Source organism: Schistocerca nitens, chromosome 3 (genome assembly GCF_023898315.1).
Source record: "Schistocerca nitens isolate TAMUIC-IGC-003100 chromosome 3, iqSchNite1.1, whole genome shotgun sequence".
NCBI lineage: Eukaryota > Metazoa > Arthropoda > Insecta > Orthoptera > Acrididae > Schistocerca > Schistocerca nitens.
This window is the reverse complement of record NC_064616.1, coordinates 342,252,507-342,277,105: the sequence shown is the minus strand read 5'-3', so window position 1 is coordinate 342,277,105 and position 24,599 is coordinate 342,252,507. Positions and strand designations below refer to the sequence as shown.

At 44.0% G+C, this 24,599-nt stretch overlaps 1 protein-coding gene across 2 annotated transcripts in view; it reads right to left on the bottom strand.

Moving 5' to 3' along the window:
* The window catches only part of LOC126248294 (GTPase-activating protein and VPS9 domain-containing protein 1), a 369,886-nt gene that overhangs the window by 305,927 nt on the left and 39,360 nt on the right, over positions 1 to 24,599 (bottom strand). For both annotated transcript variants that reach the window (XM_049949157.1, XM_049949158.1), the window contains exon 2: positions 11,765 to 11,873. In XM_049949157.1, coding sequence (XP_049805114.1) covers positions 11,765 to 11,873 — 109 coding nt within the window. The remainder of the gene's footprint in view (positions 1 to 11,764; positions 11,874 to 24,599) is intronic.

Sequence of the window (24,599 nt, the reverse complement as noted above, 5' to 3'; positions counted from 1 at the left end):
ACAGGCACCTTGGAGCCAAAGACACTTGAAGACCTTGAGGAGATGTTGCCTTTGGGGAAAATTCAGGTGTTGGATCATATAATTCTGAATTGAATCAGGGCCTGGAGCTGTGTTGAGGGACGAGGTAAGAGCCTGAAACAGCTCCCAGCTCCGTCATTATAGAATTCAGCATTCTGCTTGGTCGGGTATTTCAGACCTGTGCTCCATATCAAGGGTGGGAGGGGGGCGGGGGTGTCCGAATCACTGTGGGAGACTACACAATTCACTGAAAAATAGAAAAAATTACTGTTTGCACAAGAAAATTTTGATCAGATATAGCGCGCACCTATTGGCATCAAAATGAGTAGGACAGTACAATGCTAATCTGTTTGTTTCTGTCACATTCAAACATGTCATCTCACTACTTCAGTGCCCTTCCAAACAAATTTGTTGGTATAAAACATATGCCACCTACTGCAAGTTAATTGCACTATACCTATAACCTTCGCACAAGTGAAAGCAATAAGTTGACAAAGTTTTATTGCAATCGCATGAACTATACGACAGTGCATAAAACACAAACAAACAAACAAACAAACATTGATTTTTATGTATTAGATGGAATTTCATTCATGTTGATGGCAAACTTCTGTTCTTGGGACTTAGTGATCATCAAAATGAACCAGCATGAGGAAGGCACACAATGTAACCGGAATTGGCCTCAGCATACCTTCCTTACAATGACCATGCTCCTCCAACCCAGAAAGTGGGAGACTGCTACATGGCTGCTTGCTGCTGAATGAATAACTGCTGGTTGGTTGTGATGTGAATGTACACAACCTAGTGTTGGGAAGCAATGACACCAATAACAGGAGTGATTACCTACTTCAATATCTATTGAAGAGCAACCTAGATCTCTTTAATAGTGGTAGGGAACCTACCTTAAGGAAATGAGAAGAAGGGAAGAAGTAACTGACATATCTTAATGGGTAGTTACATGAAAGGCATTTGGCAATGGAAACATTCTTCTTTGACCATATGTATAATAAGTTTGAGATGGAAATAGATGTTACCCACTTACCTGAAGTTAAAATTTGGATAAGAAATCCAATACACTTAGAGGAAATAACTGATGAAGTTGTGTCCACCACCAAGACCTTGCACATAGAAAATACACCAATCACCAGGAAGTGCATAAACAGGGATGTACCTATGTGGAACAACAGTCTTGAATTGCAAGGAAAGCAGGTAAGAAGACTGTTTATGACTGCAAGAAGGAACGGACACTGAACAAAATATTAGGAACATAGTTGCTAAATACAATCTTGGTATTAGGCATGCAATGCAATCATGCTGGAAGATATCCTGTGATGCACGAGGTGCTGGATGTACTACTCAAGACTCACTTCCCCCAATGCACTCTCACAGATGATTCAGACCAAGATTCTGCACATGTAAGGTTGGTTGGTTGATTTGGGGGAGGAGACCAAACAGCGAGGTCATTGGTCCCATTGGATTAGGGAAGGATGGGGAATGAAGTTGGCCATGATCTTTCAAAGGAAAAAACCTAAATCAGGATGGCCAGATGCAGGTTTGAACTGTCATCCTCCTGAACACAAGTCCAATGTGCTAACCACTGTGCCACCTCACTCTGTCTGCACATGGGAGGTACTGGTTTACAGGTAAATAATAGGAGTACTGGGACTCTGCCAAAGAATGTGTTGATTTCATTAAAATCCAGTGGGCAGTGGAAAGTTTCCACTGTCCAAGTCCTCAGATCCAGATGGAATTTTCCTGGCTTTGCTGCAACTAGCAGGAGAAAGATTAATCTGACTACTACGTAGACTGTTAAGAGCCAGTCTAGCTGAAGGACTCATTCCTAATGCTTGGAAGACAGCGAAAGTTGTTTTCATTCTGAAGCCAGGGAGAATAATTGATCATACTGAAACTAAGAGCATGAGAGCCATCAGTCTGTCCTCCATTCTTCTAAAGATATTAGGAAAACTGGTTAATGTGCACGTTAGGGTAAGGAGGTTAACTAAGGTTCCTCTACGTGAAAATCAACATACTGTAACAGGATAGACCACAGTAGTGCTCAGAGCCAAAGACAGAGTGCCAGGAGCTAGGCATTGACCATTGTTGGACAATATCCTGCCAGTTCAGCAACAGCAAGCTATTTCAGTACCACCTCTTCCTAGTGTCAACAACCTGAGATTGGACCAGCCTTCAGGAACTTCTGCAGTTTTAGTGTCTACTGCATGACAACAGCTGGATCTCTGTCAGTGGGTCTGCTCGAGACATTTCCGCACAGCACAGAAATGCAGCCATTTCCACAGAGTCATCATGGGGTGACTGCATTTAATCCCCCTGACTCCAGCCTTTCATGTGGTCTTCAAGCTGGCCAACGTAGCTGCATCTACCCCGTGTCAGTCATAGCCTACGAACCACATCATAACTACGTCGTAGCTGCCAATGCCGCTGGCACCAGGTTTTGAATCAACAGCGGGTAGTTAACCATACCCACTCTTGGCAGCTCTGCACTCTGCCGCATCCACAAGACTCTGCAGCCTTGATCCTGTTATCATTTCATGGGTGAGGAATGACATGCTGCCACCCATCTCCATGCTGGCATAATCCATCAGCTGTCCACTGCTGCTCTCCAGCCACCGCCATCGAACTACAGTTAAGACTGAGTATTGCTGTGACTTGCTGCAAGTTGGAAGACTGGCTGGCTCACATCCACGTCAGAGGCACAACTCAGCACAAGCGTCTAAGCTATACCAAGTCAGCGTGCCACTTCCTGAGCAGCACATGTATTCCGCAGGCTGTTTGCTTCACCTGTCTCACCTTTTGCTACGAGTGGAAATACTAAGAATCAATGCCACACTGCTTCAGAGGTAAGGACACATCTGAATGATTGTTCAAGTTTATTGGATTAATGGAGAATTGTTTAGGTACACCAATTTTTTTTTGTCTGCAGCTTTCCAGAACATCAATCCTGTCTCCAAAGTCATCTTAAGAATCCAGCATGCTCCCATGCAGAAGAGCATGCCAATGAGACCACTATATGTAGACAGATCAAGACCACACCGAGTAGACAAATGGTTGTAGCCACAAAGATTGATGTGTAAATGGTGATCAACACCACTAGACGCTACAAGAACACCTGCCAGAACCTTAAGCCCTTCGATGCAATTCTACCTGTAGAAGGGGTAGTGAAGTATCTACGTATAACCCTGGATGCGAAACTAATATGGACCCCTCACATAGAGAATATATGTTCAGCAGCAAAAGATGTTCTTATGTGCACTAGGAGGGCCTGTAGAAAATACTGGGTCTTAGTTCCAAGAGCATGCACCGAACACAACCTATGATAACTTATGCCGGCCGAAGTGGCCGTGCGGTTAAAGGCACTGCAGTCTGGAACCGCAAGACCGCTACAGTTGCAGGTTCAAATCCTGCCTCGGGCATGGATGTTTGTGATGTCCTTAGGTTAGTTAGGTTTAAGTAGTTCTAAGTTCTAGGGGACTAATGACCTCAGCAGTTGAGTCCCATAGTGCTCAGAGCCATTTGAACCATTTGATAACTTATGGGGCTACAGTAGAACAGAAAGTGGCTGCTAAGAAGCTCGAGCATGTGCAGAGCCCAATAGAATTTGCAGCACACGCACTGCTGGGTTGGAGATAATGCTGCAGGCAGCAGCAAGGGCAAACAGATTAAAAACTGGAAATTTTTAGGATATTCAGAGTCCCACACTAATATAATGAATGTGGTAAATATACACCATCCAGTCACATTAATGTGACCATCACTTGTGTTCACCATCAATGCACAATAACAACTCACAGATGGCTGTTGGCAGCAGTAGCAATGGAGAGTATACAAGTCATCGTCGTAATGTGGAAATGGAGCAATTTATCTGATGTCCAAAGGGGTATCATCATTGGCTTTCAGGCCAAGGCTGGAAGTATTTACAAAACAGCTAAGTCCGTAAACCGTTCGTGTGCAGCTGTGATTGAAGTACACCATGCATGGCAAAATGGCACTATTCAAAACAGGCATCAAGGAGGAGGAGGAGGAGGAGGAGGAAATTAGTGTTTAACGTCCCATCGACAACCAGGTCATTAGAGACGGAGCACAAGCTCGGGTGAGGGAAGGATGGGGAAGGAAATCGGCCGTGCCCTTTCAAAGGAACCATCCCGGCATTTGCCTGAAGCGATTTAGGGAAATCACGGAAAACCTAAATCAGGATGGCCGGAGACGGGATTGAACCGTCGTCCTCCCGAATGCGAGTCCAGTGTGCTAACCACTGCGCCACCTCGCTCGGTTAGGCATCAAGGCAACAGTGGTGTACCACTGGAAATTGAATGCCAATACCACAACTGGACATCCACTGAGTGGTGCGAGGTGGCCTTTTTAGATGAATCACGTTTTATGCTCCATCAGACAGATGGCCGTTGGCGCGTACAGCCTGCAACAATCGTTCAAAGGTTCAGAAAGGAGGAGGGAGTGTTATGGTCTGGTCATTGTTTCTATGGCATTCCTTGAATGACCTCATCTCTCTGGAATGCACAGTGGATCAACGTTAAGTATGCATCTATCCCTGGGTACCATGTTCACCCCTAAATACTCTGTTTTTCCTTGGCTGATGGCATCTACCAGCAGGACAATGCAGTGTGTCACACAGCTTGCAGTGTAAATAAGTGGTTCAAAGAGCACCTGAATGTGTGTACCATATTTCCATGAGCACTAAACTCTCTGGATTTAAACAAAACTGAGAATCTGTGGGATCACCTCAATCGGGCTGTTTGCGCAATGGATCCTCAACTGAGACACATAGCACAGCTGGCCACGGCACTTAAGTTGGCATGACTCTACATTCCCGCTAGTACCTTCCAGAACATCTATGACTCTCTTCCTGCATGTCTCTCAGTGGTCCGCACTGTAAAGGGTGCTTATCCAGGCTTTTGACAGGTGGTCATATTAATGTCACTGGGCAGTGTAGAAATGATGGGGGAAATGCCAGCTGACTATCTAACTACTTTCGACTGCTTCAATAAATATTTTTATGTAACAACAGGAAGTAGGGAAAAGTAGAAGAAACAACCACAATACTGTTCTGGACACAGTGTCTATTTACTGATGGGTCGAAAATAGATGATCTGCAATTGCCACACTCAAGTGCAATTTAGGATACCATAATTTATTTTTATTTACTATGTATATGCCACACTCAAGTGCAATTTAATTATATATAACAACTGCAGGGTGCCACAAAGATCCACAGCATTCAACAGCCATTCAGGCAACCAAGCAGCTCCGAAATCTGTATCAGGGCAGGAGGAAAGGTGAGCGAGTGCACAATAAAGAGCAACCAGCTCCGCAGTGAAAATACTGCTCCCACAAGGCAGGGAATGCTGCTCAACCTAATTGCCGTGGATGAAAGCAAACCCAGTGCGTCCATCGACCACAAAACCATCGGTGTAGACTACATCTGCAGCGCAAAACGAGACAAGAAGAGCCAGGAATTGTTGACGATGACTGGCAGGTGGAACGGATGACTTGGAGTCACAGGACAAATCCAAGCAAAGCCGCAAGTGAGGGAGGGACCAATGAGGGGAAGAAGAAGAGGGCCGGAAGGATGGAGGAAGGGGAAAGGACTCAAGTGATGAGAGAAGGGAACGAACGCGGACCACGATCGGGAGACCCGACCTAGGCCGCAGTCGTGGGGAGGGGAGTGCATACGATGGAAAAAGGAGCCTGCAGGTTGTGTGGTTGGGCGAGGCATGGACGCGGGCGATGTATGATGCAAGAAACTGTTATCAGCGGAGTCGTAGGGGAGGGGTTCCAGCTTATACAAGAAGGCTAATCACCGGACTAGTGCAGAAGGCACCTGTCGCCAGTCTGACGCCACAATGGAGAATCGGGTCGAGGATCTGCAACGTTGAAGGTGCTGCTGAGTTGTACACCACGCTCCCGTAGTTGAGACGGGACTAGACTAAGGCCTTATAGAGCTGTAGGACAGTTGTTCATGCAGCCCCCCACACGGTGTGGTTGAGGCAGCGAAGGATGTTGAGGTGTTGCCAGCACCGTTGTTTAAGCTCGCGAAGATGAGGTGTCCACGTGAGCTGAGCATCAAACAGCATGCCAAGGAAGTGATGCATCTCCTCAATACGAAGGAGTTCATTGGCAAAGTAGAGTTCTGGACGGAGGTGGACCGTTCGACGACGACAGAAATGCATCACTCGGGTCTTAGAGGCTGAGAACTGAAAACCATGGGTGGATGCCCAAAAATGTGCCTTACGGATAGCTCCCTGCAGCTGCGGTTCAGTGACACCTATGCTTGGAGAACTGTAATAAAGACAAAAGTCATCGGCATATAGAAAGGAACAGATTGATGAGCCCACCACAGCCGCAAGACCATTAATCGCCACCAAAAAGAGGGGAACACCGAGAACCGAGCCCTGCGCGACACCGTTCTCCTGAATATGAGCAGAGCTAAAACAAGTGCCAACTCTAACCCGAAAGGAGGGATTTGAGAGAAAATTCCATAGAAAAATCAGAAGTGGACCCCGTAAGCCCCATTCGTGCAGCGTAGCGAGGATATGATGGCGCCAGGTGGTATCGTACGCCTTCAGAAGATCAAAGAAAACAGCAACTAGATGTTCTCACTGAGTAAAAGCTGTACGAATAGCCGACTCTAGCGAGACTAAATTGTCGATTGCTCAGCGGCCCTGACGGAAGCCCCCCCTGTTGCTGGGCTAGGAGGCCCCGAGCTTCGAGGATCCACATGAGCCGCTAACTCACCATCCGTTCCACGAGTTTGCACATAACGTTGGTAAGGCTGATAGGGCGATAGCTATCAACCACCAGCAGATCTGCACCAGGTTTCAGCACCGGGATGGTAACGCCATCCTGCCAACGAGTTGGGAAAATGCCCTCTGTCCACATGCGGTTAAACAGGGCGAGTAATTCACCCTGACAGTGCGCCGAGAGATGGCGAAGAAACTGGTTGTAAATTCGGTCTGCACCTGGAGAGATATCGGGGCAAGCTGTAAGGGCACTTTGGAACTCCCATTCACTAAACGGGGCGTTGTATCGTTCCCAACGGTGCGTGCGAAACGACAACTGTGTACGCTCAGCCTGCTCTTTAATGGCGCGGAATTCTGGGCTGTAGCCTGCTGTCGTGGAAATACGAGCGAAGTACTCTGCCAGATGTTCGGCGATGGCAATTGCATCAGTACAAAGTGTACCCCAAAGAGAAAGGCAAGGGACAGACACATGAGGGTGAAAGCCAAAAGTGCACCGAACCCGCGACCACACCCGAGATGGGGAGGTGCAACATAACGTTCCCAGCAGTCCTGTTTGCTCCGCAGGATTAACCGCCGCGCCTGGGCCCGGGCCCGGGCCCGCACCCGTTTAAATGAAACCAGATTCTCTAGGGAAGGATGATGCCGGTGTCGTTGCAGGGCTCGCCGGCGGTCCCCGGATAGCTTCTCCAATCTCTGGTGATGTTGTGTGACTAGGGCCTCCCGTCAGGTAGGCCGTTTGCCTGGTGCAAGTCTTTCGTGCAATCTCTGGTGTCCACCAAGGGACTGACTTACGCCTTAGGGTACTTGAAGAGCAGGGGACAGTTGCCTCGGTAGCAGAAACAATGGCCATTTTGACCTCGTCCACTGCCAAATCAATGTCACCAGGAAGCGGGGCAATGGCCATAGTAGCTGAGGTGTAGGCTGCCCAATCAGCTCCACGAAGAGACCATCGTGGCAGCTGTTCAGGGGGTTGGGACTGAAGAAGAGAAACCAGGATAGGAAAGTGGTCGCTACCACATAGGTCATCGTGGACCCTCCAACTGAGGTATGGAAGAAGACCTGGGCTACTAAGAGAGAGGTCAATGGCTGAGTATGTGCCATGAGTCAAGCTAAAATATGTGGGAGCGCCAGTGTTAAGGACGTAAATGTCCTGCTGTGCCAAGAGAGCCTCAACGTTCCTACCCTGGCCCAAGATCTGGGCCCCACCCCATAAAGGGTGGTGGACATTAAAGTCCCCCAAAAGGAAGAATGGCGGGGGGAGCTGGGCGAAAAAGGCAGCTAGGTCAGCAAGAGGGACAACCTCATCCAGGGGAAGGTAGATAGAACAGATGGTAAGCTCCATTCCTGCCCGGATTCTAACAGCCACAGCCTCAAGAGCCGTGTGAAGTGGCACTGGGGCACTAGGAACAGTTGCAAGAACATAAACACAGACACCACCAGACACCCTATTGTATTCTACGGGGTTCTTATAGTAACCCCGGTAGCCACACAGGGAGGGGGTCTGCCGAACAGGAAACCAGGTTTTCTGTAGGGCCAGACAAGTGATAGGAAAGCAGCACAAAAGCTGTTTCAACTCAGCAAGGTGGTGGAAAAAACCACGGCAATTCCATTGAAGATAATGGTATCCGACTGTGAATACATGAAAGAACCGTGAGGAGGGGGGGGAGCGGGTGGGGGGGGGGGGGGAAGGTTACGCTTTAGAAGCGTTCGCCGCCATCAGTTGCAAAGTAGCCTGATCAGCTTCCATAGGAGCTGCGGGTCGAGCAACATCTAGCTCCTGAGTGGACGCTAGATGCTCCATATCATCTTCAGGTGCAGTGGTGAACTCCTTTTCTGTCTCTATGTCCTTCTCCTTTTGCTTTTTTCTTCTTTTTGACAGGGTCCAGTTTGTCCTTCGGTTTATCAGGCTGGGTGGGCTTTCCTGACCCAGACTCATGGACCGAGGAAGACCTGGAAGCCCTACGACCCTCAGGTGGTGGCTTTTTCAGCCACTTGCTGACATCTGGAGGGGCAGTAACCGTGGAAAGGGGGGCACCAAGCAAGCCCTTCCACTCGAGGGGAGCAGGAGGAGGCGGGCACTTCTCCGGCTCAGAGGTGGGGACTAAAGTCCCCAAAGAAGGAGGGATTGTTACTCCCGATGTTGATAACAGGGGAGCAACGGAAGAGGGTGTTCCCCCAACTACCTGGGGGGCAGGAATAGATGGCCGAGCTGGAGGGCCCACAAAAAGCGGCTGAGCTTCGGGGCTTGTCGCCAGGGATGGCAACATTGAAGCTGCTGCAGCAAACGTCGATGAAATGCGCACAGGGTGAAGCCGGTCGTACTTGCGTTTAGCCTCTGTGTAAGTGAGCCTGTCCAAGGTCTTATACTCCATAATCTTCCATTCTTTTTGATAAACCGTGCAGTCCGACGAGCAAGGTGAAAAGGTGAATGTTTCTGTCCGCAGTTGACACAAACAGGGGGCGGCGAACACGGGACATTGGGCTGGGAGGCACAGCCACAATCCCGACAGGTAGGTTGGCATCACATCTCGATGACATAAGCCCAAACCTCCAGCACTTAAAGCAGCGCATGGGAGGAGGGACGTAAGACTTAACATCACATCGATATATCATCACCTTGACCTTCTCGGGCAGGGTGTCTCGCTCGAAAGCCAAGATGAAGGCGCTGATGGCGATCCTACTATCTTTAGGTCCCCTGAAGACACGTCGTACAAAGTGGACACAATGGTGTTTCAGATTTGCACGGAGCTCGTTGTCAGACTGCAACAACAGGTCACGATGAAAAATAAGTCCCTGAACCATATTGAGGCTCTTATGAGGCGTAATGGAGACTGCAACATCACCGAGCTTGTCACAAGCAAGCAATGCCCATGACCGTCTGTATGACTGCTCCAGACCTCATTTTAGACATGCCCTCAACTTCTCCAAACTTGTTCTCTAAATGTTCCACAAAAAACTGAGGCTTTGTGGTCAGAAATGAGTCCCCATCTGTTCGACTGCAAACCAGAAATCGTGGAGAATACGTCTCACCAGGTAATTTAGACTGCCGTTCCTCCCCAGGTGTGGGCAGGGAAGGGAACGATTGGGGGTCATACTGTAAAGCATATAACTTTCCTTTCTTAGAGACTCGTGCTTGCACACTATTCGTATTTCTTTTCATGGTGGTACCACGAGCAGCTAGGGAAAGGAATGTCCACCCAGACAGAGCCCCGTTTGCCTGGGTAAGCCTAATACAACCAGGGGGCGGCAGGTTCCCTAGAGGTCGCCCGCTAGCAACTGTTCTACCTCAACAGCCTTGTGTCTCCTCGGCCCACAGCACACCTTGAGATTGAGGTTTCTTTTATACAGGTGTATACCATCCTCGCGACCCAGGCAGTTAAGCCAAGATCCCCGCACTCTGTACTGTACAACGTTCCACCGTCGCGCCTTACAGTGGTCATTGAAGCACTCTCAGAGCTTATGGTATTTAGGACTGGTGGCGCTTCCCAGTCCCCAGCTCAGAGACCCCGGGATCGCCAAGCCTGTACCCAGCAACTAAATGCTGAGCCCCCTGAGGGTGTCAGATAAATAAAAGAATTCCTGTTCTACATTCCAAACTTGTGGGGACCGAAGCAGGGAAGTTTTCACCAATTGAAGCAGGAGGTTGTTCAGTATGTGCAAGAAAAATGTAATGACGGCTTCCCAGTTACGAAAGAAATTATCCGAATGAGGGCACTGGAGATAATTAAGAATTCCAACAACACACATCACTGAATTCAAAGCATGTACTGGCTGGTGGGGTGTGGATGACAAAGAGGGCGGGGCTAATGTTATGATGCAAAAGAATGCTAGCTCAGTGACTGCCCATGGTGTTTGATGAGAAACTATTTGTGTATCAGCATCACATAATTAATTAAAGGAAATGGCATTAATATTTGTTAGGCCATAAGGGCAACACCGATTAGATGCATGTATAATTTTATATGCCATCAAATACATTAAATGTGTTCCTATAAGAAGTTCTGGCAATGAAAGGACCAGAATAACATGAATGGTGGGTGCACTAGCAGATGGAAGGGAGATCCTCCCATACATGATACTTCACAGGAAAATGATACTGAAACAAAAACTGCCTATAGATGCTAAGAAAAGGAATGAATGACAATGTTGTTTGGAACAGAATACAATGTATTTTGCTTAAAGGACCAAAAATGTTGTTGCTGGATTCTTTCAGGTGACACCTCAGCCAGAAAATTAACGATCTGATAGCAAAGATCCGTACAAATCCGGTAATAATTCCTGGTGGCATGACCTCACAACTTCAAGTATTAGATGTTGTGAATAGACCATTTAAGGCTCCCCCCCTCTAACAGCTTTACAGTGAGTGGCTTCTTCAAGGACACCATGCCCTCATTCCAGGGGTGAAGTTAAAGACACTCTCAATATCCATGCGTTGTAAGAATTATCATTAGGCTTCGATCAATGTAAATCTGGACTGTGGAGAATATGTTAAACCTGTATAGCCCTTTCCTGGTAAAGAAAGGGTAAGCAATGTGGATCACATTGTTACTAAAACACTTTTGGGGATGCACCAAGTTGCCATTGCCTTTATCAAACATAGTGAACATGTTCTGGGCCCATCGTCTGTAGTGATTATTGCATTTATTTCAGTTTTTTAACGTTTCTTCTTAGGTACTGCTGCTCTCCTTAGATTTGATACCAGATAACAAATTTTACCAAACCATTGCACCTAGCAGGACCGGCAATTGTATTGCCACAATCTGCTTGACTATCACCTTATCAGTGTCCCAACCAGTATCAGTATCAATACAGTATGTTCATAACAGCTAGATATAGGCTATTGTTAATTAGCTATTGGTAACTAAGTGATCATGAGATTATTCAGAATATCCTGCCTGCTAAGAAACAGGTTTTATTTCATACATAATGGATCTTCAAGAAAATAGTTAAATAATAACAGCAATAAGACTCACATCTTCATTCAATGCCTGCAGGTGATGTTGTTCTGCAGCCACATATAGACGTTCTTGGCAAAGCCTTCCAGATAAGTCCACTATGTCCCATCTTAATGAGCCCATTGCACTAGAACAAAGGAATTGAAAACATTGAAATTTATATGAAATTGTTACAACTGTTAATTACCAGCATTACAAGAAGAATCAATGTTCAATTTGATATACAATGTTATTACAAAAATTATGTGCACCAATCAAAAATTTCTCAGAATAACTACTGTGTTTTTAACAGCAAAACAACAGAATGTCATGCTTGCACAATTAAATGTTACTTCTTTGGGACCCTAAAACAGAAGGGGAATTAATTTATTCATAAACCATGCTGAAACACACACACGACAATGAAGAATCCCATGTCATAAATATACCTCAAACAAAAAACGTTAATAGTATACTCCAGAAAACGTGTAAATTAACATGTGAACCATCACACAGTTATCTGTCAGTTCTTTATTGCAATGTTAATTTAAACACTCCCACCCTTGTCTGAACTAGGAAGTTCATGTTTATGATTCAGGCTGACTTATGACAATAGCTCTTAATTACACAGAGACACGCATAATACCACAACTCATGTGTCAGTGTCTCAATAACTTCATGGCAGTAACTTTTTGTATTTTTGTATTTTATATACTTACATATTTGTGTGTGTGTATTTTGCACACACAACTTATTCTCTTTGGGCTTTTCATCCATTTCCTTGAGTTCACTCACACAACACACACTCTGAATCTTAACTATTACACATATACTGTGAAGGCCACAAACTTCAATTATTTTCCCATTTTGTTAGGGATATCTTGTTTGTTTTATCTTCTTGTAATTATCATCTACATGTTGTTGTTCTCCAGCTTTAATTAATGCCAGCTCTAAGACTGTCTTCTGGCATCTCAGGTATGGTACAGATGATGAATTACACTCAATATCAATCTAGGCAAAAAATCTGCATGCTGAACTAAAAATTTTAATTCCCACCATTAAGCAACCAGTCAAAATTTACATCATGGAGAATTGCCTCTCATCCTTCTCAGAAGTACTGTACTACCTTATCAGATTAAGTTGAAGGGTTAATGACTTTGAGGAACACATTTTCATCTTGCTCCTTATAAATTTAGCAACATTTGCTCTCACTGCCAAAACTGAAGTAAATTTCTCTGCAGGTACATAGCATCTAAATCTCCACAGAGTACTCACCAGCTCCTAACACCAAAAGGGCAGCTGAAGACTGGGATGGATGCATCAGAGGCAGCAGCAGGTACTGTGCTATCAACATGATCCACCCATACATGGAAACTTTCTCAAATTTTCAAATATAATAACCAGTTTGGCTTCTTGAGCATTCATCAAGGTGGCTTTCATTTTAGCATTGTTCCTCTTGGAAGACAGAGAGCTAATTTGGTGATTGCTGAAGGGTACATTTTGACCACCTACCACTAAGCAGCACTAATTAGTGAGAAATGATGAGAGATCAATGGTAGAAAATGAAGGGGACTAGTACATGAATAACTGTCAAAAAATTGATTTTTTAATTTTTACCTTAAAAAATTATCTGTAGATTTCTGAACAAGAAAAAAAAATTACTTTAAGGAGACTGTCCTGAAGAAATGCCCAATAGTATAGGAATTTTTAAGTTCTGCTCACATGACACACAGACAGCTCTGTTAAAAACATAATTTTGTTCTCACTTGCATTTTTTTTCGTCTCTAATGTCTTAGTGGCACAAGATTATTAAGGAAGTAATTATGCAGTACGACTGCAAACACAGTGGGAGATTTAACAGTTGTGTATGAGAGCAGATACAAAAAACTGTTCTAGTAGGACAAAATTTTTTGAAAATACGTTTGCTGGATGCACTGCCATGTTCTAATGATGGTGCAGCATTGAGGGTCAGTGTCATATAAATGATGGGAGTGCCTGGTACACTAAATATGCAAAGGGCTACAATTGCCATTGACAGCAGAGACACTGAAGCAGAGAAATCAGTGTTGGCAGCCACAAAAGAAGCAGGAATAAGAAGTAGTCTGAAAAAGAAACGAGAGGGAGAAGAACACCAGAAACAAGAAATATGGGGCTCGGATGCATTAGTGTTGAGCAGGGTAGGTAGACCAACAAGCTTCAACTTTAAGTTAAATTTTCCAGAAGTTCACTTTTTTTTTTATTTTCTGATACACCTTGGTTAAAAACTATTTATGACAGAAGGCTGAAATTGTGTATTAATTTTAAAAACCAACAGCCTCAGTTGCAAAGTTTACCTAGATTTACCTAGGTTTCAGTCGGGATAACCCAACCTTCTTCAGAATAAAAGTAACTACCGTTTGCCAATAGTGGACATTGTCCAGCTAAAACTTACAAATCCATAAATTATCGTCAGACTGTAAAAACGTATCTGAAACTGCCTCGGCCTCACTTCGCGAACGCGATGCGGCAGCCACAATTGCTGTACTGGAACTCCGTCACGAAGTGGGACCTAGGCAGTTTCAGATAAGTTTTTACAGTCTGACAATAATTTATGGATTTGTAGTTTTAGCTTGACGATGTCCACTATGGACAAATGGTAGTTATTTTTATTCTGAAGAAGGTTGGGTTATCCCGACTGAAACCTAGGTAAATCTAGATAAACTTTGCAACTGAGGCTGTTGGTTTTTAAAATTAAAATTAATATTTATACAGTTGCTGACAGGGCCGCGCAATGTTGAAAATATTTATGAAATTGTGTAGATTGTCTTACAACATAGCTAACTTAAAAGTACACTATTCTTTATGGCTTACATTTGAAAATTAAAGACTTTTTACAGAAAAATTATGTGCTAATTACTGAAATGTTTGATAATCATTATTAAAATGTTTTTGAATCATAATTTATGGCAGCAACATCTTTTAAAAAGAATTAGGGTCTACTTTAAACATAGTAGTATAAATAACTTTAAGAAAAAAATCAAACTTCCATTTTGTTTTTATTTTGAAATATGTGTACCCATTCTATGTACAAACAATTAACATCCTTCATCTCACTTGCAACACAAAATACAATTCAGAATAAGGTGAGAGACCAAAAGCTGGGGTTCCTACATCAAATTGTCCCTAAAAGATCTGTTAGAAGATGGTAAGCATTACATGGGCTTACAACTCTTATTCTTGGTGCTACACTAGTTTGGAAAACTGACTACTTTTGCAAGTTCCCCCCCCCCCCCCCTCCCCCCTTACGTTCACAACCCAGTCTTCTAAAATGATTCCCAAGACTGCAAGCTTTCTAATCAAACAAAAATATTGATGGGCACACAAACTGTACATCAAAACACTTTTTACAGTGACGAAGAAAGGGTCATTCTCACTAAGTTCTTCCCGGCCTGACACCTACTGCCTCAGATGCAAGGGTGTCAAATAAGCATATTTAAATATCAGTATTTTAGACAGCCAAATTATTTTTAAGTGTGAAAATTTATTCCATTTTATTAATTTAGTAATTTCTGAAATTATATCGTATTTATCTTTGCAGCTAACCACTGGCTCACAGCGATAAGAAAGTGTGCCGTGTACCTCCACTAGCTTCCTTGGAACTTTTACAGACATGAAAACAATGCAAAAATCACTGGCACGCATCAATCATTTCTCTCAGGCTTTCTGTGAGACAGGTCATCCACAGTCCAGTCACATTAATGTGACTGTCGCCAATGTCAATGTACAATAACCGTTCACAGATGGCAGGTGGTGGCAGTGCTAGCAGTAGAAAGTAAATAAAGTGTGTTTGGGGGGGGGGGGGGAGGGGCAGGGGAAGGAGGGGGGAAGCAGAAAACAGTGCATTCATTGTCGTAATGCAGAAATGGAGCAATTGATCAGCCATCCAAAGGAGCACGATCATTAGCTACTGGATGAAATGTGGAAGCATTTACAAAACGCTAAAGTTTATAAACTGTTCACATGAAGCTGTGGTCAAAGTATACTGTGTATGGGAAAATCATCCTACTTAAACTCTGCTCCAAAGCAACTATGGTACACCATGAGCCATACATGACAGGAGTGAATGAAGGATCAGGAGTTGTGTCTGGATGAATAGATGTTCAACTGTTAAGCAACTGACTGTCCAGATGAGAAAAGGGGCTACTAACAGTGTCTTCTCAACAACTGCTCAGTGAACATTGCTGCATATGGCCCTCCAAAGCAAACATGGTCCATGCATCCATGCTTACTGCTATCCATCAGCAGTGAAGTCTGGAATTTGCATAGATGTTCAACTGTTAAGCAACTGACTGTCCAGATGAGAAAAGGGGCTACTAACAGTGTCTTCTCAACAACTGCTCAGTGAACATTGCTGCATATGGCCCTCCAAAGCAAACATGGTCCATGCATCCATGCTTACTGCTATCCATCAGCAGTGAAGTCTGGAATTTGCACACCAATACTGCACCCGGACACCCACTGAGTGGCGACATGTAGCCTTTTCAGATGAATCATATTTTATGTTCCACTGGACAGATGGCCACTGGTTCGTAGGAAGGGTCCAGGCTGGAGGAGGGAGTGTTACGGACTGGTGAATGCTTTTGTGGAATTCTCTGGGTGATCTTGTCATTCTGGAGGACACAATGGATCACCCCAAGTATGAATCTATCCTTGGGGACCATGTCCATCCCTGGATGCAGTCTGTTTTTCCTTGGCATGATGGCATCTACAAGCACCACAATGCAACATGTCACACAGCTCATAGTGAACTCTCGTTGTTAGAAGAGCTCGACGATGAATTTACTGTAGTCCACTTGCCACCAAATTCCCAATTCCAACAAAACTGAGAATCTATGGGACCACCTCGATCACGCTGTTTGTGCAATGGACACTCAACTGAGAAACTTAGTAGACAGACAGAAAGTTACAAAAAATATCATTGAGGTTAGTAAGCTTGGCTTTGCCCAAGACGTTAAGTGCTAGAAGAATCTATATGACTCACCTTTAGATTATTTGAGGTGTTCTCCTTTGAAACTTAATTCCATTCCAAATCACAGCAAGGCCTTATGTGGCAAATGTAAGCCATAAAAAGAAGAAAGTGTACTGAGCATTAGATTACAGTGTTGAAGTTCCTGTCAGGGAGAATAAATTAGATGATGGAATTGTTAAGAAAGCCAAAGATTTTGATGCCATGATATTGTTAATGAAAGAGGTAGTGGCTACTCTAAATGATCTGAAAAGAAAAAAAAATCAAGTCCTAACTTTAGATACTCTCTCAGGCGAAAGAAAATAACATCAGAATTCAATGTCAGTGAGCATGAAGTACAGCAAGCTAGGAAACTGGAAACAGAAGTGGGTATTATGTCAATTTCTAAGCCCAAAAGAGGTAAAACGATCACTGATAAAGTTATCACTTGTCACTAATTTTTACCGAAATGATTAGCATACTCAAGTGTTATTAGGAGACAAATTATCATTCAGAAAAATGTGTATATGCAAAAAAAGAAATCCTTTGCAACCTAAGGCAACTCGAGTATCATGTCGTTTTTGGAAACCCAGAATCTACTCTGTAGGCCTATGAATCAACATGGATTCCGGAAACAGCGATCGTGTGAGACCCAACTCCCGTTATTTGTTCATGAGACCCAGAAAATATTAGATACAGGCTCCCAGGTAGATGCTATTTTCCTTGACTTCCGGAAGGCGTTCGATACAGTTCCGCACTGTCACCTGATAAAAAAAGTAAGAGCCTACGGAATATCAGACCAGCTGTGTGGCTGGATTGAAGAGTTTTTAGCAAACAGAACACAGCATGTTGTTATCAATGGAGAGACATCTACAGACGTTAAAGTAACCTTTGGCGTGCCACAGGGTAGTGTTATGGGACCATTGCTTTTCACAATATATACACTCCTGGAAATTGAAATAAGAACACCGTGAATTCATTGTCCCAGGAAGGGGAAACTTTATTGACACATTCCTGGGGTCAGATACATCACATGATCACACTGACAGAACCACAGGCACATAGACACAGGCAACAGAGCATGCACAATGTCGGCACTAGTACAGTGTATATCCACCTTTCGCAGCAATGCAGGCTGCTATTCTCCCATGGAGACGATCGTCGAGATGCTGGATGTAGTCCTGTGGAACGGCTTGCCATGCCATTTCCACCTGGCGCCTCAGTTGGACCAGCGTTCGTGCTGGACGTGCAAACCGCGTGAGACGACGCTTCATCCAGTCCCAAACATGCTCAATGGGGGACAGATCCGGAGATCTTGCTGGCCAGGGTAGTTGACTTACACCTTCTAGAGCACGTTGGGTGGCACAGGATACATGCGGACGTGCATTGTCCTGTTGGAACAGCAGGTGCCCTTGCCGGTCTAGGAATGGTAGAACGATGGGTTCGATGACAGTTTGGATGTACCGTGCACTATTCAGTGTCCCCTCGACGATCACCAGTGGTGTACGGCCAGTGTAGGAGATCGCTCCCCACACCATGATGCCAGGTGTTGGCCCTGTGTGCCTCGGTCATATGCAGTCCTGATTGTGGCGCTCACCTGCACGGCGCCAAACACGCATACGACCATCATTGGCACCAAGGCAGAAGCGACTCTCATCGCTGAAGACGACACGTCTCCATTCGTCCCTCCATTTACGCGTGTCGCGACAACACTGGAGGCGGGCTGCACGATGTTGGGGCGTGAGCGGAAGACGGCCTAACGGTGTGCGGGACCGTAGCCCAGCTTCATGGAGACGGTTGCGAATGGTCCTCGCCGATACCCCAGGAGCAACAGTGTCCCTAATTTGCTGGGAAGTGGCGGTGCGGTCCCCTACGGCACTGCGTAGGATCCTACGGTCTTGGCGTGCATCCGTGCGTCGCTGCGGTCCGGTCCCAGGTCGACGGGCACGTGCACCTTCCGCCGACCACTGGCGACAACATCGATGTACTGTGGAGACCTCACGCCCCACGTGTGGAGCAATTCGGCGGTACGTCCACCCGGCCTCCCGCATGCCCACTATACGCCCTCGCTCAAAGTCCGTCAACTGCACATACGGTTCACGTCCACGCTGTCGCGGCATGCTACCAGTGTTAAAGACTGCGATGGAGCTCCGTATGCCACAGCAAACTGGCTGACACTGACGGCGGCGGTGCACAAATGCTTCGCAGCTAGCGCCATTCGACGGCCAACACCGCGGGTCCTGGTGTGTCCGCTGTGCCGTGCGTGTGATCATTGCTTGTACAGCCCTCTCGCAGTGTCCGGAGCAAGTATGGTGGGTCTGACACACCGGTGTCAATGTGTTCTTTTTTCCATTTCCAGGAGTGTATAAATGACCTAGTAGATAGTGTCGGAAGTTCCATGTGGCTTTTTGCGGATGATGCTGTAGTATACAGAGAAGTTGCAGCATTAGAAAATTGTAGCGAAATGCAGGAAGATCTGCAGCGGATAGGCACTTGGTGCAGGGAGTGGCAACTGACCCTTAACATAGACAAATGTAATGTATTGCGAATACATAGAAAGAAGGATCCTTTATTGTATGATTATATGATAGCGGAACAAACACTGGTAGCAGTTACTTCTGTAAAATATCTGGGAGTATGCGTGCGGAACTATTTGAAGTGGAATGATCATATAAAATTAATTGTTGGTAAGGCGGATACCAGGTTGAGATTCATTGGGAGAGTCCTTAGAAAATGTAGTCCATCAACAAAGGAGGTGGCTTACAAAACACTTGTTCGACCTATACCTGAGTATTGCTCATCAGTGTGGGATCTGTACCAGGTCGGGTTGACAGAGAAGATAGAGAAGATCTGAAGAAGAGCGGCGCGTTTCGTCACAGGGTTATTTGGTAAGCGTGATAGCGTTATGGAGATGTTTAGCAAACTCAAGTGGCAGACACTGCAAGAGAGGCGCTCTGCATCGCGGTGTAGCTTGCTCGCCAGGTTTCGAGAGGGTGCGTTTCTGGATGAGGTATCGAATATATTGCTTCCCCCTACTTATACCTCCCGCGGAGATCACGAATGTAAAATTAGAGAGATTCGAGCGCGCATGGAGGCTTCCAGACAGTCGTTCTTCCCGTGAACCATACGTGACTGGAACAGAAAAGGGAGGTAATGACAGTGTCACGTAAAGTTCCCTCCGCCACACACCGTTGGGTGGCTTGCGGAGTATGGATGTAGATGTAGATGTAGACGTATTCCTGTTTGAAATAGGAGAGCCCACGCATTAACATTTGTATTTCTAAATTTTGTTCACTAAGACCAAACTGGTGTATTTCATCTGGTTCTGCAGGCTCTCATTTGCTGTGTGTTTGTGGTATTCACCAAAATGTAAAAGTGCTTTTGGAAGTGGAACACATTAAAGAAACACATAAAGAACTTATAAAAATTTATTGTATGTGACAACGAAAATTATGACTGCGTGTTTAATCACTGTGGACATTGCCCCAGTGATGGGGGAGGAATTGTCATGTGACTAAACTGACTTGGTAGCAAAATCACAGGCACTTAAACCACACTCATTTACATCTAAGTGTCAGGTAAGATCCCGGAAAAGTTTGAAAGAAAATTTAACCTCAGAAAAGGCAATTCTGTTAATGAACTTTGCTGAAAACTACAGTTTTGTAATCCAGAATTACATCCAAAGTTAGCACTGCACAACAAGCAGCTGTGCTAACCATCCTGTTTGTGTTTATGTGATAAATGAAGAAGTTTATGTGATAAATGACGAAAGTAAATTGGTAATAGTAAACCACTGCTTTGCAGGTGATTGTATTTAGCACGATGTAGGATTTGTAAATGCTGCTCAGAAAGAAATGTTTGGCTAAACATTACCCACAAGTAAAGAAACTGCATTGTTTCACTGATGGATGCAGTGCTCAATATAAAAATAGAAAAGCTTTAAATAGTAGTGAGAACACAAAAGTTATTTTCTATTGACGAACATCCCTTTTTTTGTTACTAGCCATATTAAATCTGCGTGTGATGGATTGGGAGGAACTGTAAAACATGTATTGAGAAAAGCTAGTATTCAACTAGAGGATGTACAAATAACAACTGCATATACTGTTTACAATTTCTGCAAGGTTAATACTGACAATTTTTCCCCTTTCCCCCACCACTTTTTAGATGAAATCAATGTAGATTTCCTACAAAACAATCTCAAGAACAAATTTTTGACAACCTACACAATACCTGGCACCAGGAAATTTCACAATTACAAAACACTTTCCTGTGATTCATTAGAAATTAGAAGAGTAACTTGTTCTGAAAAGCCTTCATTGATTTTTCCATTCCATGTAAATGCTCCACAATGGAAATGTACCTTTCCTCAACAAAACTCTCTTGCAGCAGCTATATATGACAGGTGATACTTTGCCTTCATCCAGAATGTATGTGCTAAGGAAGGAGGTGCTGAATTACTTTCTCTCTGCACACAGTAGTGTCATTCTTTTGAACTGTTTTGAGGCACTGGAAAACATTTCATGTTGTGTTGGTGTACCTGGATCAAGCACATGAGGAAGAATGTATTACTTTAATTAGAACAATGTGAAGTTAACAGAATTGAATTTGTCACAGTGGATTAAAAACAGAGGCACTATTAAAACTTTCACCTGAGAACTTCAAGGATCTTCAACCCTGAACATGTACGTTTTAAATCCAAAAGTTTCCTTTTTGATGGGCCCACAGTACATATTAGGTCAAAGAACAACATATTACATAAATTTTTTCCAAGTTTTTGCTGCTTTTTTTATCGACACTTTATTAACTGTATATATGTTTATCACAATGAGCTTGCTTCCACATTTTTTCCATTTTCAAGTAATAGTATGTGTTAGTAGTTACTGGTTTTTGTGTTGTGACATATATTGCATATTGCATCCTGGTGCATATTTGTGATTCTCTCTCAGTGCTATTGGTCACATTTATAATACTGTTATAAACATGACCAACAGCACTGAGAGATCATCACAACAGCACTCCAAGAAGAAATATGTAGTATATGTCGTAGCATCCGAGACATAAAACAAGTAAATACTAACATATACGATCACTTGAAAGTTACAAAAATGCCAAAACGAGCTCATCATGACAGAAATATAACAAATTAATGAAATTTCAATTAAAAAAAGCAGAAAAAATTATGTAATGTGTATATTTTAAACTTAAACATTTGTCTACTTAGAGTAACTGTTATTTACACACACTCATTTGGTGCCCCTGAATAAAGCTAATATTAGTAAAGAAAATATTAAAATTATAGCTTCCGGCTCTGTACTTCTATTATTTTAACAAAGCATGAGACAAATGCACTAAAGCTTATGCCGAGTGACAATGTGTTTTAAATGACCTTCTAAACAAAATGAAATACTGTAATATATCAATGAGATCCCATTTCCATCAAAACCCATGCAGATTTTTGTTGGTAGTCATATCATACCATACATGAGTCTTGATTAAAAAAAATAATAAAAAAAAAAAATCGCCTGATAACAGACGTGCCTGAAAATATTTTGCTTATTTAAGAAATCATTGTTAGGGGCCATAACAACTTAAGTTAATTTTCTATATTCCCAGAAGTCAAGCACAGTTATTTAAGATTTCTTTCCCATTAAAAATACACCCTTTTTTCTGGTATTTGGGAAAAAAAATTATAGTGAAGTGTTGAAAATAAGCTAAGTTGTGCTTTACCCCCTCCAGTAATGCAATCCAAATGGGAAGCTTCAGCCATGGCATTTACATATGCTATTTAAAAACGTCACCATTTTTTCCTCTTCAAAAACTATATGAAATATGTCAAAGGAGTTTTACAATTGTTATTACTACAACAAAAGAAACAATTAAAGAGTTTCGTAAAATTCTTAGGTAGTGGATGTCAGGCCTGAATGAACTTACTTGTCATGACCCTTTTCTCCTCATAGTAAAACAATTTGATTTAAACCTTATTTGTGTGTCGATTCAGAGAATACTACTGCTTCAGTACTTCTGTAGGTAAGTATCACTTTGAATGGACATTCTCATAGAACCAAATTATCAGAACATCACTACATTGAAAATTCAATACAAAAAGAAGTTTTAGTCCGAGCCAGAAAAATTTGCACAAATTCTTGTATTATATAAGCAAATTTTAATGAAAATCTAAAATGGTGGGTGATACGACCTGGGTGATTTGACACAGAATGACCCTTTATGATGCACATGAAATGATATGGAAATTTTTTGTAAGTTGGTTTTGAGGGAGATGGGTGGTTTTTTTTTTCGTTATGGTTTTAGGGCGCAAAACTGCTACAGTCATTAGCGCACGGTCTGTGGCTTAGGTAAAAAAGGAGCAATGGGAGCGAAACTCAAAAAGTGGGGAAACTAAAAAACAGAATGAAAGCTTAGAAATAACTATAGAAGGGGAGGTTGTTTTCCCCAAAAAGAGCTTCAAATGACTGACGTCATCTCACTGACACTAATAAACTCGAGGAAGAGATCGGAGGAGCGCATGTCACCTGCTAAAATGGAAGATACATCAGGCGATAGCTGTAGACGGGCGTGTAGCGAAGTAAAATAGGGCCACTCAAGTAAAAGGTGTCTCACCGTCCACAGTCGAGAGCAGTGGGGACAACTTAAAAGATGTCGATGGCTAAAAACACAGTGCCCTATCTGGAGTCTAGTTAAAATTACCTCCTCCAGACGACTAGTTCGGGAGGAAGAGGTCCAAGCACAGGGAAGAGCTTTCACACCCCACAATTTATTATTGGTAAGTGTAGACCAATGTGCGTGCCATAAAAGAGCAACACGATGACATAAAACACTCTGTAGATCGGCGATGGGAACCATATGAACACCAAGCTGAAGAAGAGAGACAGCCTTGGACGCTATATCAGCCGCCTCGTTTCCATGGATACCAACATGGCCTGGGATCCAGAGGAATCCCACAGAGATGCCCCCCAAGTGGAGCAAGTGGAGGCAGTCCTGAATCTGGTGGACCAGAGGGTGGACAGGGTAAAGAGCTTGGAGAGTGAGAAGAGAGCTGAACGAATCTGAGCATATAATATACTGTATCCGCTGACGGCGACGGATGTATTGGGTGGAGAACAGCGTAAAGCTCCCCAGTAAAAACTGAACACTGGTCATGAAGCCGAAATCGATTAGGGGCGTCGCCAACAATATAGACACTCCCAACACCAAATGATGTTTTTGAGCTGTCAGTGTAAATAAATGTGGCATCCTTCATTTGTGCGCACAGAGCAGCAAATGCCCGACGATAAACAAGAGAAGGGGTACCATCCTTGGGAAATTGACAAAGGTCACAGAGCTGGCAGGTACGAGGGCGGAGCCAAGACGGTGCTGTACCCCCAGTTGTCAAGAAAGTTTTAGGAAAGTGGACGGAAAGAGAATCTAGTATTTGATGGAAGCGAACTCCCAGTGGTAGTACAGAGGAAGGGCAGCCTACATACCCTAAATCCAAGGGGGCGTCAAAGAAAAGGTCATGTCATGGGCCGGATTAGCAGGCATGGAAGACAGATGGCTAGCATAACAACTCAGAAGGACAGCTCACCGATTGGACAGTGGAGGGTCAGCAGTCTCAGCATAAAGGCTCTCCACAAGGCTGGTGTAAAAAGCTTCAAACGCTGAACGCAATCCACGGTGGTGGTCAGAGTCAAGATGCCGAAGAATAGACGGCCGAGCAGAGGAGTAAACTATGCTTCCATAGTCCAATTTCAAGCGCACTAAGGTGCGGTAGAGGCAGAGAAGGACCACTCAGTATTCAGAACACGGAGGGTGTTGACGGATCGCAGACAGCGAGCCGAAAGATAGGAAACGTGGGAGGACCAGCACAGTTTTCTGTCAAACATGAGACCC